Here is an 18,712-nt window from a genome sequence, read left to right on the forward strand (position 1 = left end):
TTTTATTTTCTACCTATTTTTATTTTTTATCAGCTCAAGTAGTCGGCAACTCACACTGTGGTCTGGACACGTCTTAGATGCTCCCCAATTAGTGTAATGACTCACTGAATGATCCTAATTACTGTGGGAGGTCCCAAATTGCTCTAATTGCTAATTAATGGCGTCCAGATGACTGTGTGAGTTGCCGGCTACTTGAGCTAATCCAATACTACTCACATAAAGGTAACATATGATAAGACAAAGTATAAAACACCAAAAATGTATCAGAAAACACGTTATTGCTAATGCATTTCCTTCGCATTAATTATATTATTAATCCTTAAAGTCTTTTTTTGACGAAGATGGATCTCCCTGAGTACCTGCGAGGAAGAAGAAGAAGAAGAGGAGCTGGGTCGATTCCGCGGCAGCTAAACTAGAAGGGCTCTAGTTCTAGTCCTAGCCTCTAGTTCACTATAGCTATACTACCACCGCCACGTCAGAGCGACTTGGAGAGCGTGTTCGTTCCTACACAGGGTACAGGAGCTGTCTTACTCGAACAGGAGTCCACGGAGGTAAGGACAACAACTCAGTTTTAAGATTATGAATGCGTAAGGAGTTTTGCGTTTCCCGCCGTGTGTTCGCTTATCAACAGTGGTTGGCAAAGTTTCAGCAAAAACAAGAACAACAATACCAAGGCAAAAAAAAGAAAAGTACGGAACACCCCGTGATCCAGTAGTGCTCTGGAACTGGCAAGGCTGCGTTTGTTTCGGGTGTAGCTCCTGACCATTCGTTTTTAAAAATTTATTGAAAGCATTAGGAAGGTAAATATTGCATAGAAGTGGAAGGAGGGCATATACTGACAGGAAACTTGCCATCTTAGCGGACGTTCTGACGGACCAACTACGACCAACTCGAGTTGACGGGAATCGGTAGCCTAGCGAAAGCGTCGGAGAGTTGTCGGTGGTCTAAACAATCACCGTGAGGAGCATTGCCACGTGACTCTCAAGGGCGTCAAGCAATTTCGTTCCTGTCGTACACAGTTGGTGCAGAAAGTTGGCCCGTTTCACACGGGTGCGTTCACACGGGCCAACTTTTCTGCACCGACTCGAACATGTTATGACCAACTTCAACACCGCCTCTGCCTTCCGCCGGTACCGTGTAAAGGCGCGTAAAGGCGCCGGTACCGTCTCCGCCTTTACACGTACCAATTCGGTAACTGCGCCGACCAGCGTTTCCTCTATTGCACCGACACGCTGCACCGACAAGCAACCTTACGGCAACCGGGGTGTATGGGTTCAAGTCGACCGCTGGTGACTTTTCTTTAACTGTCATTAATCAAACCGAAGCCATTTTATTTTGCCAGAACATCACCAGTATCTTCAAAAAATGCCTATTGATATGTTTATATAACGCTAGCAATCATAAAATAAAAAATACTCAAGTATCCCTGTAGGATTTGAACCCATTCCAGGCACTACGACAGGAACGAAATCGCTTGACCCCCTCGAGTGTTACGTGGCAACGCTCCTCACGTTGATTGGTTAGGACACCACCAACTTTCCGAAGATTTCGCTCGGCGACCGATTCTCAGAAACTCGAGTTGGTGATGGTTGGTGGCGTCGGCTGACTGCCACCACCTCCAAAGTTGGTCCCAGTTGGTGCAGAAAGTTGGCCCGCTTACAAGGTCGCTAAATTTGGCTAAATCACCTTACTTTAGCGAGGATAGTCTAGGGTAGGCTCTGCAGATTGGGGGCGTGTGGGGGCGCTGCTCCCTTCCCGCACGCACACAACAGGGGGTGCGGGCATCGAGACTGGGCCTCCGGTTAGATGAGAAGGTCCTCAGTAAAGATGGCGGGTCGCCTCCAAGAAACGAGCGATAAAATTTAAGTTTTATACGTTTCACGGAATATACGAGGGCCCTTCCTGTTTAATTTCGTTACTAATTAGCTCCTCTTTTACGTAAAAGGGTTCGATTTTTGTGTTTCTTGTATTTTTCTTTAAAAGCTAGTGGTCTCGATGCGGAACGACATCCCAAACTGAGATTAGCGAGGCAGCAGTAGTTGAACCATGCCATTCCTGTAAACATAGTTGGCATAGTGCCAAAAACAAATGGTTCTTGGAAACCTCGCGCCTATTCCTACATAATAATGCTTCAATTATCGAGCCGTCAGAAATTCCAATCATATTGGAGGAGTATACTTGCATGAAGTGTCTGCTTGTACACCCTGTACGAGCGCTCAGTTCCCTGGACAATTCAATGGAGATTCTTTCTTTCTAAGCCCCGCGGATGTAGAGGAGGTTTATTCTGCTATTCAATACTTAAAATAATTGAAACCCTGCAGATACGACGGTATTTTCTCTATTTTTTGACACATTTTGCAAACGATCTGTGTAACCCCTATCACGAACGGTTATTTGTTAAAGGGGTCTTCCCACAGGAATTTGAAGTTGGCAAACGTCATACCGGTACACGCGGAAGGGAGCAAAAACGACGTCAGTAATTTTCGTTCTATTTCCGGTGACATTATAGAAAAAAAAAAAGGTTGTTCCTAGTACATGTGGAGAGATTTTTGAGTTGTGTCACCTGTCCCAGTATACGGATTTCGCAAAGCTAAGTCTACCGCTTGTACTGCTCATGATCACTGTTGTCTGAAAATCTCCTGTAAGAAGTTCTGCCACCCATATATTTCATTGATTGCAATCGAAAATGATGTTCCGATATTGTATTTGGGAATGGACCATATGGTGCACGTGTTTCGAAATAAATGATCTTACAACGGCCCGAAATTTGAGAAGGTTTAAAGCAGCAAGGAGTATACATGCAACTGAAAAATCAGGCGGAATATTGAGGCCAAGTTGCTGACTATGGGTATTTTTGGTTAATATTACCGAAGGGTTAGATCTGCTCAAGCACAACACACTACTTACAAAGCTGGAGAAAAACTGTCTGTGAGGAGCACCATTTAATTTACCAAGATCACTACTTATCCGTAACTAACTCATTTTGTACCAGCAGACAACACTACAACACGATGTTTCTCAACGTTCCTTCGTTGCTCCTCAAAATTTAAGGTTTACCTGATTTTCTCTCAACCATGATGGTTTTTTTATACACGGCCGACACCAGTATCTTTGTTGAGACAAGAAAAAAAAAATATATATAAAATAAAATATTCCATGCATCTTTCTAAAAGCGAGCTCCGTATATATATTAGAACACACTCTATCGTGGAGGCTCTGTAACAAACTATAAGTTACTATTTCAAAAACATGGTACTCCTCTGCTCGCTTTCTCAGCCTTGTATAGTACACGGTGGCATCATATAGATTCCACTACAGGCGGAATTACCTCTGGTGTTTTTGATTTATTTACGTCGACCACAACTGTTACTACGCCCTTGTTTATTCCCACCTTACATTAAGCTATTTAGTACAGTCGACCCCCGTTTATCCGGACGGTGCCGTTCCCGGCGAAATCGTCCGGATACCGGAGCATCCGGATAAATGAAACGACCGAATAGAAACGTCCTACAGAGCAAGGTTTAATTAAAACACAAAAATCTCGACAATGACTGCTGTTACATAGTAGTGTAGGCACTCGATTCCTGCAAACTTTTGCTAAGTGCATAGAGTTGAGCCACGCTCTTGCGCTGCTCGAAGAATGTCAGTGCGGTCGCAAAGTGTCAGTGTCGGAGCCTTGTTTCTCACTGGCGTCATCGGCACCGTCTTGCTGCACATCATCGGAGGCAACAGCAGCAATCACACCGTCATCACTCATAGCTGCACACGCGTCATCATCCTTATCAACGTCAACGTAGTCAGAAACCGCAGCATCATCTACGGCAGTCGCAGTGAGCCTCTGCATCAGGGATCGCAGCTCAGCTAGGGGAATGTCTTCATCGGCCAACGGGCCGTAAGCAGCAGGCCCTCGGGTTGAACTTCTCCCCTCTAGAACCGGACAGTTGCTCGAGAAATTTCCAAATGACTGGTCAACGTGACCCAACGCACAGAAACAGAAAAGGGGGTCATCGTGCACGGTTGTCTCCCCTACGGAGGAATGTAGGTCCCTGACGTGTGACGGGAATAACCCCAAAACAGCGAAAAGGGTGACGAAGCGTAGTCAGCGTCTCCTCTTACTCACGGTAGTCCGGATAACTGAAGCTGGATTACAAGAATTTTCGACTTTCGTTCCCTGGAATTCTTGTCTGAGTCTGGAAGCTGAAGTCCGGATAAACGAGAACAAAATACATGGAGGAAAATCCGTTCCCGTGCCTTTTGTCCGGATACCGCGGGATCCGGATAAATGAAGTCCGGATAAACGGGGGTCGACTGTATTATAGTATTATACGCACCCACCAACCTTCGTCCCCTGTTGGTCATCTAGAAGCGTGCTCTTCGTACTATATATTCTGAACAAGAGGGAAACTGATGTTCTGAGGCTGGAACAACATAGAAGGGACAGATACAAACAAAGCCTCAAATGCCTAAGAAATCAACGATGAAAGATGAAAGTCACTGAAAAGGTTAGCCAGCTGTAAGCTAGCGGTAATCCAGAAGATGTGGGTTCGGTTCCTACAGCTGGCTAACCTTTTCAGTGACTTTCATCTTCCATCGTTGATATATTCTGAGCTTGGATCTTTGCGAATCAGTTTCTCCTACTTCCCCATTATTGCGTATCCTGAAAGTGTGCGACCTTGTAGACTATAGCCGTGTATTTACACTACCGACATCCTCACGGAATATTCTAGTGGAAGAAAAAGCGAAAACACTGCTCACAGACGCGAAGTTCCGTCCCGCACTGTGTGTTGGGTATTCACACGGTACGGAATACGGGGAGTGGCGTACTGCGCGGTTAGCAGACGACACCTAGCAGACGTCACTAGAGATGCGGAGCCCCGAAAAAAAAAACACACAGAAATTTTAGAAGAAAAAATGTTTCGTTCGTTTTTTTTCCTCGTCTCCGGAAAAACTGCGCAAAATTTCCAGGCGACAAAATTCTAAAATGTAAATTTTCGTGCCTTCGATGCGTTCCAACCCGCCAACAGTGCCTCGAGTGCCTCTGATCCGCCAACAACCACCAACTTAGAGCTCCGTCTGGCTGCTCCAAGCGATCGCCATCGCGTTCACACAATGCCGGAGTTCTGCTCGGAGTGGACGGGTTGTTAATTACCTATCGCTGATTAGACAAGTCTCATGGGATGCTCTGCTCTACATTTTATGCCTAGGGGGTGAACACAACTAAAGTTTCTAGCTCATTGTATGCTGTGGCCTGGCCGGCAATACTTCGACTCAGCAATAACCGCGTTTGTTACCATTTTCTTCCAATTTTTCGGCAAAATCCCGAAAACCCACGTTTTTCTTCGAGTGATTCAAAATTTCCAGAAATTTTGCATCTCTAGACGTCACCGTCAGCGTTCTTCTTTATTTATTTTTTGTCGGCTAGGGACATCTTGTGGATTTGTCAGGATATTCAGGATATTTCCCATGGTTAGGAGTGATTCCCCAGGCTCGCGTGACAGCAAAAGGCTATGACGTTTCTCGTCTATTCCAGTTCTGAGGAAATGTCGTTCGTGTGAATACGCGGTAACGCTAGCGTTTCCTACGCACGTTCTATTCTGCACGCCTTCAATCAGGCGGGACATTCGAATACAGATTCGTGCTACTCGTTACTTACTCTTTACTCCCTACGAGGTTTCCTGGAATAAGGCTTCCTCTGTACTCATAATCCTGGAATTATCTTCACCTGTGCCTCACATTTCCATGTTTTTGAAAAAGTTGTGACGATGCACCTAGAGATTTGTAGATCGTTGTGTACTATGAAGGTGTTTTTCACTCCCAAGACCTCTGGTAAAAGAATGTGTATGATCTTGTCGATGGACTGTTCAACCCGGCTTGCGCTTTCGGTCGGATATGTGTGTTTTTATTTGCGCTGAGGACAAATAAAACAAGCGAGCAAATTCGTAAAGAATCTTAGGAGGTGTGTTGCCCCAAACGGCTTGTGGATTCTTAGAACAACAGCGAGTGCATTTGAAAGGAGGCTGGAGGTTGTGCTTGCGAAGACTGCCCAACCATTACCAGCTTGACCAGGTTGTGTTTAACCCGCTGCAAACTACAGGGTGAATTTAGGTTACACATTTCGATCGAGCAGTAAAAATGTATGATAACGTCTCCGGCTCTTCAAACTTTGCATACTGGTAACCATTCGCCTGCAGTTTTACTCTTTTTTCTTTTTTTTCAAATGCTATTTCTTTGCAGAAAAAAAAAGTTGTATTTCCTATGGTCTATACCGCCCGCAGACCGCCATTTTTTCCTCTGTCTCCTTCATGTTTCTCACCACCAAGTGTAGGTGGCGCTGCCTGGAGACAAAGCAAAACCAGGACCTATGGAACAACCAACAACCAGATGGACCAGATGCAGGGTTTCGACGCAACACTTCCTATACGTGGTGATATGAACGTGAAGCAGACAGGGGAAAAAAATGGCGGTTTGCAGGCGGTATAGGCCATAGGAAATGCATGGGGTGAGAATTTGCTTTGCTTCTAACTTTTTTTCTACAAAGTGATACCACTTGAAAAAAAAAAAAAATGCTTGTAACTTGAGACAAATGAGTATCAGTCTGCAAAGTTTGAAGCGTCGGAGACGTTATCTTATATTTTTACTGCTCAATCGAAATGTGTAACCTTTGCTAATGGCAAAAGGGCAAGGGTGCAGGCCAGCTGGTACATGGTGAAAAAATTGGAACCCGAGAAGGGTTTGCTGTGTTCGAGAACGTGTCGTGTCGTCCCGTGTCGTCCCTCCTCTGTCCCTTTCTCGGCTCCCAATGTTTAACCTTTGCTAAATTCACCCTGTATTTACGAATGTTTATGCAACCGTCACCAGGGTTAGGTGAGATCAGGTTAGGTTAGGCTAGGTTTTTAGGTATTTCACCTGCTGCTGGATATTCTGTTCAGAAAGACGGCGCAACCTTCACCAAGGTTAGGTTGCGCCAGGTTGTTACTTATTTCGCTTCCTGGGGTAGGCTGTGTTCACGAAGTCACCAAGGCTACGTCAGGTTAGGTTTGCAGGAATTTCAAGCGCTGGGGATTGTGTTCATAAAGACTGTGCAACCATCGCCAAGTTTAGGTTGTTTTTGCTACCTCTCTGGTGGCATGCAGGCGACGCGAGAATAAGAACTAATGCGCTCCCAGAACTGGTATAGTATTTCCATCTAGTTGTGCCCTGTGACACGCCAGGGAAGAATGTCATTTGACGGGAGTGAAATTAAATTTTGACAGGACCATCTTACACCAATTAATGATCAGCTTCTTTCCTGCCAGCCGTTGTTCACTTCTGACTTAAATTCACGCTCAGTAAAACGCAACTGTAAGCTATACCGTAATAAAATTAATCAGTTTGTAGATACCATACTCTTCGACGTATCAGGGTAAATTATTTCTAAAATGTAATTTAATTACAGTACTCATTACTCCAGTTAAAATTAAAATAAATTATATTACTCATTATTGCTATTACTACGAAAAAGTAATGACATTACAAAGTCATTACTGCGAGTTTAATCGATGCTGAGGACGTGGAGAGATTCATTGTCAGACAACACTGCGTTGTAAAAGCAAGGCGTATTTTATTCTGTGCGCGCGTCACCGTTCATAGTGGGCCTTGGAATTCTTTTAATTCGCCAGTCGGGAACCCTCCTTTTGCCAAGTGCCAACACAGAACACACACTCGATTCTTTTGTAAAGTAATGAGTAATGTCATTAAAATTACTGCCCAAATGTAATTAAATTAGATTACGAATTATATAATGTCAAAGGTAATACATTACGTTACAAATTACCAGAAAAAGTCATCATTACTTTAATGTCATTACAGTAATTACATTACTACCCATGTATGCTCTACGGTTAATAGTAATAATAAGAGAAAAACAGTTATTCCGTCAGGGGAAAAGCACAGGCTCCAGGTCCGCCTATTTGGGGACTGTGTAGTAAGCAATGTCATTACCGTAATGGAATTTACAGTAATGAATTACTTTTTCGGGTAATTTGTAATGTAATGTATTACTTTCGACATTATGTTATGTAATATGTAATGTAATTTAATTACATTTGAGCAGTAATTTCAATGATATTACTCATTAGTTTTTACAAAAGAATCGAGTGTCGAGGTTAACGGCTTGTGGCATTGGAGAATCGTTGTTTGCGGGCCCCCATCCTCCGTACAGTCTTCCTGTTATCCTGATACATTGTGCAGTCTTCGCGTCTACGTTGTGCAACGTGGCAGCCTGACATGTACACGAGACAAATAGAAGAGTGCGATTAAGCTCGCAGTAATCATTTAATAATGCCATTACCTTTTCCTAGTAACTGTAATGTAATGTCGCCCTTCTAGTGTTGATCCTATATCTCTGAACGGGCACTGAGGGTTCTGAACGTGCTGATGCTGACTGCGCCGTCGCCTTCAACGAGCCCTCCGCTGGTGGTTTTCTACGAAAGATGTACTTTCAGATGCTACCATGTCTCTGTTCCGATGGGTAGAATTGTGGTCACACTGGTAGGGAAAATGAAACTTATCGAGCAACTGACGTCTTCTTGTGCGTCAGATGTTGCGCTAAAATTCTTAAAAAATACAAAGCAAATATCTTCGTTACACGCGTGTGCCATTTTCACGCAGTCTCTCGACCAGGGCGGGGTCCCGAGTGACTGGCGTCAGGCGAAGGTTATTCCCGTTTCTAAGAGCGGGGACAGGTCACAGCCATGCAGCTCTCTCAACTATACCGACCGATCTATTTATCCAGCACGCGCTGTAAGATCCTTGGAACGTATCATTAGTTTGGCTGTTTCTTTTTTAGTTGGAAAGTAACATCATCTTCCGATATCGGCGCGGCTTTCGTAAAGGGCTCTCCTGCGAAACTCGGCATCATTGATCACGTGGATCATTCTACCCAAACTGAAGCGATTTTTCTGAACTCGAGAAAGCCCTTCGAATGTGTGCCTCATGCTGGCCTTCTTTATAAAGAATGTCTGCTTAATCTTTACCCTGATGTCCTCCGTTGGACCCAGAGTTACCTTTCTGACCGAACGCAGGCTACACTCGAATAGACGAGTTCAGAAAATCCCAGAATGCTTAGCGCCGCTTTGAACTGTGGGAGTTTACTAATACGAAAGAAACGGGTGGCCTCCAAACTGTTCCGATTTCTCCCGTACGGGTCCATTGTCCACGACGTGTCAATGTCAGCGAAAGCCAAATGTGAAGGATTATTCTTCGTTCCCCCGCTCAGCAAGCGCCCAGGATGCAATGCGTGCGCAAAGAGCACTGGGATTTTCTGAACTCGTCTATTAACGACATTCTTTCCCCTTTCCTCCCTGCTCCTTTCGGTGTTCCCCAAGGTTCAGTAATCAGACCTCTTTTTTTTTTTCTTCATTGACGATCTCCCTAGTTCTTCTACCAGGCTATTTGCAGATGACTGTGTCCTCTATCGACCTATATCTTCTCCATCTGACCAGTTGGCCCTAGCATCAGCTCCTCAACTCCATTTTTGCTGTAATTTTGGTGTAATTTATGGCTGCCACCCCTAAGTGCATCAAAGTGTCGGAACCTTTCCTTTTCGCGGTCTCATCTCTGCCCTAGCCCATCAATACTACATTGGTCCTTCTCCCGTCCCTTTGTCCAGTTCTTACAAATACTTGTGCCTTAACCTCTGTACTATCCCCTCTTGGTCCGGTCAAATCCAGGCTACTGTTATTGACGCAAATCGGGCCTTAGGATGCCTTTGTTGTCAGATGTTTTGCGTATCACACTTTAGTTCGGCCAAAACTAGAGTACGCATCCAGCATATGGGACTCACCAGCGCCACCAGATTTATCCCCGATTATCCTTACCCTTGAAGCATATCAGTTTGCTTTTGATGTCATCACTTGGTCTGTCTTTACTCTCATCACGTAGGAAATCCTCCCTTCCTATGCCTCTTTCAGAAACCCCACTATGGTTCTTCCAGATCGTCCTCGTTTTATCACTCGCTAACTATCACTCTAGGAAATAAAGGAGTAATTTTACTCCTTTTGGGGACTACATGCATCGCCACAAAAAATAGACCCTTTCGGGAGTAAATGCACGGAAGTAAATGAATGTCAGAGTGCAGACTGCTATTCACGCTCTGTTCTAACAGTTCCAGGTACATAATAATTGCATGAAAATACTTGGAATGAAACCGTCAACCGTGGTATATCGAGTGATGTAAATCTTGGCTTGGTTGACTGTGTTATACAGCGATTATGCCATCAAATTGACCGAGAGCGCATATTTACGTAGTCTGTCACATTCGGAAGACCATTTGCGAAGTTCAGTGACAATTTGCAGTCCTGCGGAGTAAATGTCGTGGTTAGAGGACTAAAAGTAGGGAGTAATTGCAGTCCATGGGACCAGAAGCCGCAATTGCACCCCATTTTACTCTTTTTTTTTTGTCTTCTTATAACGTATGCCTCTTTCACAAACTCCACTATGGTTCTTCCACATTGTCCTCGTTTCATACGCCGAATATACACCTAATCTAAGCGAGATATCGTTCCTGTAAAGCAGGGTCCATCAGTTATCAAAGTTCCTACTTGACGCATTCATTTCTTCCTAAAACGGTATCCGACAGGAGCTGTACCTGCCGCAGCCCCCACTCGTATCCATCGCCAACTTTGCCTCATTCTTTGCAATGTTATTGTACTCAAGGTGTCCCAGGAAACGGGCCACAAGCTCCCGTGGCACAGTGGTTAAAGTAATCGCTTTCCACGCTGAGACTGGGAAGTAACACGGGTTCGAAGCCTCTCAGCGGCTGTGCTGTCTGAGGTTTTCCCATGACTTTCCAGACGAATGTCGGCACTGTTCCTCCTGAAGTCTGCCCTAGAGTCACTAAATAGGGAGCAGAGTAGCGACACTGAGCCACGCCGGCGAGCGAGACAGCCATCTTGGGTCCGGCGCGGTTGCGTCGCCTAGCAATGGGACGCTAATCTCCCCCTTCTCCGCTGGAGAACAGTGTGAAGGGGAGCCAGCTCGCAACAGAAGAAACCGATAAAGTGGTTAAAAAGCAAGCCAGCTGGTGGCTAAGATCCATGACGAAAACCCGAGACTGGGAAAAAGACGAAAGACAGACGACACAACACAAAGTCTCAAACACAGCTCAAGTTTGATCGACAACCGCACACTTTTAACACATCAGGTGGGGGAGGAGGGACAGTGCAAAAGGCTCGCCAAAGCAGGGCCGAAGGTCACAGACGCTTTGCTGTAAGAGAAACGTTGTCAATTTTGGGGGCTGGGAACAGTGTCAGCAAAGCGTCTGTGACCTTCGGCCCTGCTTTGGCGAGCCTCTTGCACTGTCCCTCCTCCCCCACCTGATGTGTTAAAAGTGTGCGGCTGTCGATTAAACTTGAGCTGTGTTTGAGACTTTGTGTTGTGTCGTCTGTCTTTCGTCTTTTTCCCAGTCTCGGGTTCTCGTCATAGAAGAAAGCGGTTTTGGATGGAGGGGACTCAATATGACGACGCGTTCTTGGAAGGAGAAACCACGTGACACGATCGGGGGGCCCAATCGCGGACACCGAACGGCGGCTCCAGCGCGGAAAAGGAATGCGATACTCTGTACACCTATTTAGTGACTCTAGTCTGCAGAAGACGTACACTAATCGCCCCCACTCCTTCTCGCGGTACTCTCTCCGTGTGTTCGCGTCTGCATGACGCTCACAGCCACTGTTGCTTCGCGGCGCTAACACGGAATAAAAAACGAAAACGTGTCATTGAATTATAGTCATAATAATAATAATAAAGTACGCCACCCTGGAGTCATGCGGTCAACGGCATTTGTTCTTGCTAGCTTTTTGCCACCACTTCAAGTCCCGATGTGCATGTCATGTAATCTAGTTTAATCGTGTAAATTTTTGCGAAGTGAACTCGGAAATTTGCGAAGTAAAGATCACTTTTTACCCCACCAACACGAAGAGCGTGTGCCGAATTTACTCAAATTCGCGATAATTGATAGTGATATTCAAGATCTATCCTGTCGGGAAAAATAGCCGAACATCATGTTTCTCCGGGCGCTTGAGCATAACGCGCGAGGACTTTTTGAGCGCAATCGCTGTCCGACGAAAGGAGGTTGGAAACCCAGCCCACAGAGTGATAGTAGTAGAAAAAGTGACGGTTGCTGAAATTGGGAAAGGGAAGGTATGGTCCCAGCCGTCGCCGGACGCGATAACCGATGTCGGTGTTATCTCTACACTTCGTAATTGTTAAATAAATGTACACAATGGACGCCTATTTATTCCTTGATAAAGAATAACTCACCTGTAGAAATTTAAGCCCTGTATCCTTGCCGGTACGGTTGGTACGACCGTAATTGCAAGAAGTTGCCATGATCGCTGAGACGACTGTTTCGGGTACAGTAAGATGGCGGCCGGTTTCCGCACGCTCGTGCTCTTATCTGCAATCAAGCCTTTTACAGTCGAGATCAGTGGTGTTTCCTGTCGTTTGCTGAGGAATGTCTTGTGGCTGTGTCGCAGGATATTCCCACCGGCTAGCAGCGTGCTTGGAGAGCCCGCGCTCAGAAAGCGGTGACGTTTATCGCGTCTTCCGCTTCTGCCGGTAATGTCGCCCGTGTGAATACACTCAAATTTTCTTTTTCTTTACCGCAGGAAGACAAAAGCAGTAGAAACGCCCTCCTGGCAATCGTCCTGTTCGTCGCCATTGTCACAGCCGCGGGGTTTGTCTTCTGGGCTTTCCTATGGAGCAAGGAACTCCCAACGACCAAGAAGCAAGACGACGCGTCTCCAGCCCGAAAAGTAACGGTTCCGAAAGTTTCGCTAAATAATCCGTCACCGTCTTACACCGACTATGAAGACTACTCGGACAACACCGATGCGACGGTAGCGACGTCCCCGGTGCAAAAGCAAGTTTGCGAAAGCCACGACTGTCGATACGTTCGCCAGTTCATTGAAGCGGTTGTAGACACTGACAGAGACCCGTGCGATAATTTCTTCAAGTTCGTCTGCGGTAAAAATGAACAGCTGCCTCCAAATATGTACATCGATAAATTGGGTTCAGACATGGTCGAAGATGCTCTGTTTGCATCTATAGAGGGAAATTTGGAAAAAGCGCACATTCCTCCTCGCGGTAGAACAGCGTTTCAAAAGGCTGCGGCGCTGTACAAACACTGTTCGGAAGCCAACACGAACACTTCCGTAGAGGACGCCAGAGATTTCCTGAGGGCACACCGGATGGATATAACGAAAAAGATGTTATTCGACGCGTTGGACGTGATGGTGAAATTTATATTTAAGATCGACATTCCTCTGCTGTTTTCCTTGGAACCAGCCGAGATTGGTGCTCGAACGTTTGCGCTTCGTGTGGAAAAACGCGCACCGACAGCGTTACGCTTCTCGGGCGCTGGAGACATTTTGGCTGACGTGTATTCGGTACGCATTGATGACAACGTAGTGCAAATTATTACGAGGTTAGAGAAAGAGTTTGAGCCCCAGAGAGCTGCGAGCCAAATGTCAAACGCCAGCGTCAAAGCTGTCGTGTTGCGGAATGTGGGCCTAGGAGACGACGAGCTGTCCAAAGACTGGAATGAAGCTCTTCGGCGCTACGCACCGCCTGAACTGCTAACGAAAGCGATACACATGACTGAGGTTGACCTGACGTTTTTCCACCGTCTTTTCGGAAAGCAGGGAGACGTATCGAAGGACGAAATGCGAGTATTCTTTGCCTGGAGGGCCGCCCTCTACTTCTACGGTGTAATATTCCTTCGCCCCTCCTTCCTCTGCCTACGGACCATCATGCAGGAACTTCCAGCCGCAGTGGCCGCGGGTGCGCCATTGCTCAACGGCTACGAAGAGAGAATTAGCGCCGTCAACGAAATGCAGGAAGAACTCCGCAGCGAACTTTCGAAAACCTTGCGGACCTCACCCTGGATGGATGACGAAACGCGGAAGGGAGCCCTGCAAAAGGTTTCGATGATTAGGTTCCGTTTTGGACTGGCGCCCAATCTGAACACGTCGGAAAAAGCCGACCGGTTTTACGAGGACCTCCCGGACCTGAACGGTCCGTTTGTTCGGGACATGCTGAGCGTTAACGAATTTAAGACTCAGAGGCTCTGGAAAGGTGTACGAGAAGGATATTCCGATTATTTCTACGACACGATAACTCTCGGAAATCCATACGAAGCGAACGGCTTTTACGTAGCCGCAGCGAACTTCCTTCAACTCAATGTTCCTATTCTATTGCCGCCCCATTTTACCTTGGGAGGTCCGCCCGAGATGAACTACGGCGAACTGGGAAGCAAGTTGATGCACGAGATGATGCATGGCTTCGATCCATATGGTCGCAAGCACGACGGGAAAGGGAACATCTCGCCCTGGTTTACGAAAAAAAGCGCCGAAGAGCTCGCTGTTCTAGAGCGCTGTTACGTGGAGAAAATCGACAGGGCTCCAAAAGCCAGGAAGTATGCCGATCGTCCCGCGGAGTACCAGGCGGACATCTTCGGCATTCGATCGCTCCTGAGGGCATACTTAAAGGTCGCTGAAAGATCCAATGTTCACCTCGGCAATGTCAAAGGGCTTACCAGGGATCAGATCTTCTACGTGGCTACCTGCCTCCTCTGGTGCACAGATTTGGTGCTCAAGGAGAGTCCGTCAGGTCATCCGCCGGGAGATGAAAGGTGCAATCTTCCTCTCATGAACTCTGCGCACTTTAGCAAAACATTCTCTTGCCGCGAAGATTCGCCCATGAACCCGCCAAACAAATGTCTGTTTTGGTAGTTTTTTTTAATACTAAGAATGAGAGGAATAACAGGAACTTTAAAAGAATACAACCAATGTTCTCTGTGCCTGTTTTTCGTATAATCGCTAGTATATCCGGATTTCGTGAAGTGCGTGCACGCGGAATATTCTAGGGCGTGGGTCGTACCATAGATTACGTGGGCCGTGCTAGGCCCGCACTATTGGCAGTTACTCCCCGGCTCTTCAAGGATCTAAAGTGAAATATAACCAGCGTGTTTGAAGATACCATCATGTCGGACTTGGCTCAGTCATCACCATTCATTCAGTTCATTCTTTTCGTACTAATGTTGAGCACTTCTAAAAACTCGAAGGTGGCGACCCTTTATGTTCAGAATGGACGCCGGCACCGGAATGTCGGACATGATATTGACTTCCCAACTGCTCAGGTCTCGAAACAGGTCTAATGGTAATTACTAACCTGACAGGTTAGTAATAACCAATAGACCTGTTTTGGAAAACAACGGCAACGCCTGAGCAGTTGGGACTACAATGTTAACTTCTTGGACGTGATCTCCGTGTCTGTACGACCTGCACCGTCTGTTGGCTTCTCTCCGCGTCTCTGTGATGTCTACCCGTACTATATCGCTGCTGGCAGCAGAATCTCTCATTCGTATGACTTATACGGATGTATTGTATACCATACGATATTGTGTTCCGGGATACACAAACTGTGCACCTCCGACGATCAAATGCGCTCTTCAGTCCCGATAACCGCCGCGACCTCGCCTAAACGCAGACATGTACGTATCTTGAGTATTGTATTTGAAATACAGTAATTTAAATACTTTTATCAGTATTTTGTATCTTGCTAATTACTTTTTAAGAAATGTATCTTGTAATCTAATTTAAATACTTTTTAGTATTTTCTACTCAGTATTTCAATTACTTTCATTATTCTGGCTCATAGACTCGTGAGGATTTTTTTCCGAAGTGCGCTGACTTTTCCCTTCTCCTCATCCTACTCATGACAGGTCAGGGTAGGGCAGTCAAGAGATGACCTCACAATTTGCGTTCTCTCTGCGTGTACGGAGTAGCAGGATGCATGTTAATCCTCTTGGATGTTCTACTCATGCGTGGGATGGGATTCCCTACAACCCTCCTGTGACTCAGACACAAACCGGGACTTGTACCTCTGGCCGGTTTCCACAGAGGGCTGGCATGCAAGAAGTGGCTCTCAGGTCGACGGTCTAACCGCTTCTGGAATTCGGTGAATTCTGGACCTGCTTTTGGGATATGTCATTGACCTGAGTGCTGACCTCCTTCAGCTTCGAAAGATACCATATAGGGAGACGATTTCTAAATGTTGTTTTCAGTCACTGTTGGCTGCGCGCATGATCACATCTCAGGATGGAGCCCCACACGAAGGCTGCGCCTTTACTTCCTTGGCTTTACCTGAGGCCGTATTTCGAATGCGTTGCCAAAACAGAGAAAAGGCTATCGTGGTGTCTGTTCTTTATGCCGAGTGACTACCTTAATTACTTTTTCAAGTATTTAGTATTTTACTCTAAATACTTTTATTCGTAAGCAATTTGTACTGTGTTTCAAATACATTATCGCTGATGTACTCTGTATCTTATTTCAAATACTTTTTTTGCGGTATTTTGTACATGTCTAAATGGTACGCCTAGTTGCTCGCCTAGTTGACGCGAATCGCCTTGGGCTCGGCGCGTTTGGGAGTCCGCAAGCTTTGCTTCGCGCAACAATCTTTGGGGAAAAAATTCAATTGCTGAAAAAAAAAACATATTCTACAGCAAGGGCTATTTTTTATCTGAAGCACGCAAGTTCTAACCTTTCAGAGAAGTATACAGTCTCTACAGCTATAGGTTAGCCATTCACTTCAGAGTCAGTCATTTAAATTGTACTTTGCTTTGAGACACCGGTACGAGTCTACCTTGAATCAGGGGTAGATGGTGGCTTTGCTTCATTTAGATTGAGTATGGCTTTCTCAATTCCTAACGAAGCGCAAGCATGATCGGATATAGTCCCCTTACGCCTTACGCAATCTTCTGCGCTTTGGACGGGACGGGTCTTCTTGGTGGTCCGTGTATGGCCTATGCATGTAGTGGCGCTCTCTGTGTAGTTCTCACGCACTGAACAAACAGCGATGCAGCAAAAAGGAGAAAAGTGAGCAGGCTGGCCACAGGAATTTGAAGCGTCAGGTGTTAGCCGTCGGTGTCTGGAACACGTATCACACTTCTAGTGGTCATTAGCATTGCAGTTAAAGGATCGGACAATGCAACGACTGACAATACGTCAATGAAAAAAAAAAAAAAAGGCTTGTGAGACAGATTTTGTGGACTTCGTGTTACGTCTGTCCCTTTGTGTTCTCACGCAGTGAACAGACAGCGATGCAGCAAAAAGTAGAATAGCGAGCAGGCTGGCCACATAAATTGAACCTCTGTATGCAATAAAAGGATAAGTCGAAAAATCCCAAACCGAGAAAACGAGCCTGATCTGATTGCCCGTCCCACTGACACACATGCATTTCCCATTTCTTACCATCCTGTAGCGGGCCAATAAATTGCAATACGGTCCTAAATTTTCTTTGGCACGTATATACTGGTATGTAGACGTCATTGCAGCAAAACTAGTAAAAAGGGGATAAGTCGACTTATCCCCTTATTGCATACAGAGGTTCAATTAGAAGCGTCAGGGTGTTAGCCGTCGGAGTCTGAAACACGTATCACACTTTTACTGCAGTTAAAGGATCGGAGAATGCAATGATTGACAATATGTCAATAAAAAAAAAAACTTGTGGGACTGATTTTGTAGACTTCGTGTTATGTCTGTCCCCTTTGTGTTCCCTAGTCTCGGGTCTTACATCCTGCGTGACAGTATGTACCATTGTGACAGAGCAGCGTATTTTGTACGCATCATGCAGGTGCATAATGGTACAAACTAGGCAAATTCCTCCAGAGATCAGTTCCCCAGGAAAAGGGAGAACAGATTCCCTGCTACCTCTTACATGGGTAACATTTCATTGCGGAAAAGTCTCATTACGGCCGAAAATCCTTTAATCCCCAAGTGTCTCGTTACGGCCAAATCTCGGCCGAAGATGTTCCATCACGGCCAAAAAGAAAAAAAGAAGCATCCACCATATTAGCAATCGCTGTGTTTTTATGCTTCCCAAAGTGTGTGTCACGTCACACACTGTGTGTGTCCCCCACGGCGTGTGACACACACAATGGTTCATGCACACAATATTGCGACAGTGTTTCATGCATCCCTCGTGAAAAATGTTTTTATTGTCGTACTGTGCCACACGATATTCGTATGTGTTTCTCTCAGCGTTCGAGCAACATCCTACTTGTTGGTTCTGTGAGCAAACTGTGTGTGTGTGTTCTGAAAAGTTACTCCACAAAGGAGCCCACTGGGAGCTCTAGGAGCCACATGACCTATGACCATGACCTTTTCCCCCACTAGCTGCCTTCTACAATTTAAGTCCACCTGAAATTTAAAAAAAGTACATAAGGCGCTGAACAAAACGACATATGCTCTTGTTTGATGATGACCATAAGGCATGTCAAGCAAACTATTTTTTTTCATACATTCAAAACATGTTCAAGAATAATGGACAACAATGACAATTACGTCATAATGATGCAACTGCATAGCCAGGAAAATATTTCAGGAGGTGTTTTATGAGGCTTTACATGGGGTAGAGGAGTCCCCCTCGTCAGTCCTTTATCCAGACCCCTAATATCGAGTAATAAATTCGAATAAAGTCGAGGGAGTAAGTATAATGACATGGATGCTGCTTTCTAGTGAAAGAGATGACGGCTGTCCTAGAAATGTTCAGGTTAAGCAAATTGTTTGAGCACCAACGATGGATCCGTGAAATGTCATCTTGCAGAGCGGTACAGTCGTGAATCTTATCAATGACTCGAGATAACTTAATGTCATCAGCATATTGCAGGACGTGA

At 45.6% G+C, this 18,712-nt stretch overlaps 1 protein-coding gene across 1 annotated transcript; it reads left to right on the top strand.

The window, feature by feature from the left end:
• The first annotated feature begins 381 nt into the window (after nucleotides 1–381).
• LOC135369272 (neprilysin-1-like) lies at nucleotides 382–14,827 on the top strand. Its single transcript, XM_064602879.1, has 2 exons — nucleotides 382–551; nucleotides 12,645–14,827. Exon 2 carries the CDS (start codon nucleotides 13,029–13,031, stop codon nucleotides 14,766–14,768), a length of 1,740 nt encoding a protein of 579 aa, XP_064458949.1. The 5' UTR covers nucleotides 382–551; nucleotides 12,645–13,028; the 3' UTR covers nucleotides 14,769–14,827.
• Nucleotides 14,828–18,712: the final 3,885 nt, after the last annotated feature.

Source organism: Ornithodoros turicata, chromosome 9, assembly GCF_037126465.1.
Source record: "Ornithodoros turicata isolate Travis chromosome 9, ASM3712646v1, whole genome shotgun sequence".
Classification (NCBI taxonomy): Eukaryota; Metazoa; Arthropoda; class Arachnida; order Ixodida; family Argasidae; genus Ornithodoros; species Ornithodoros turicata.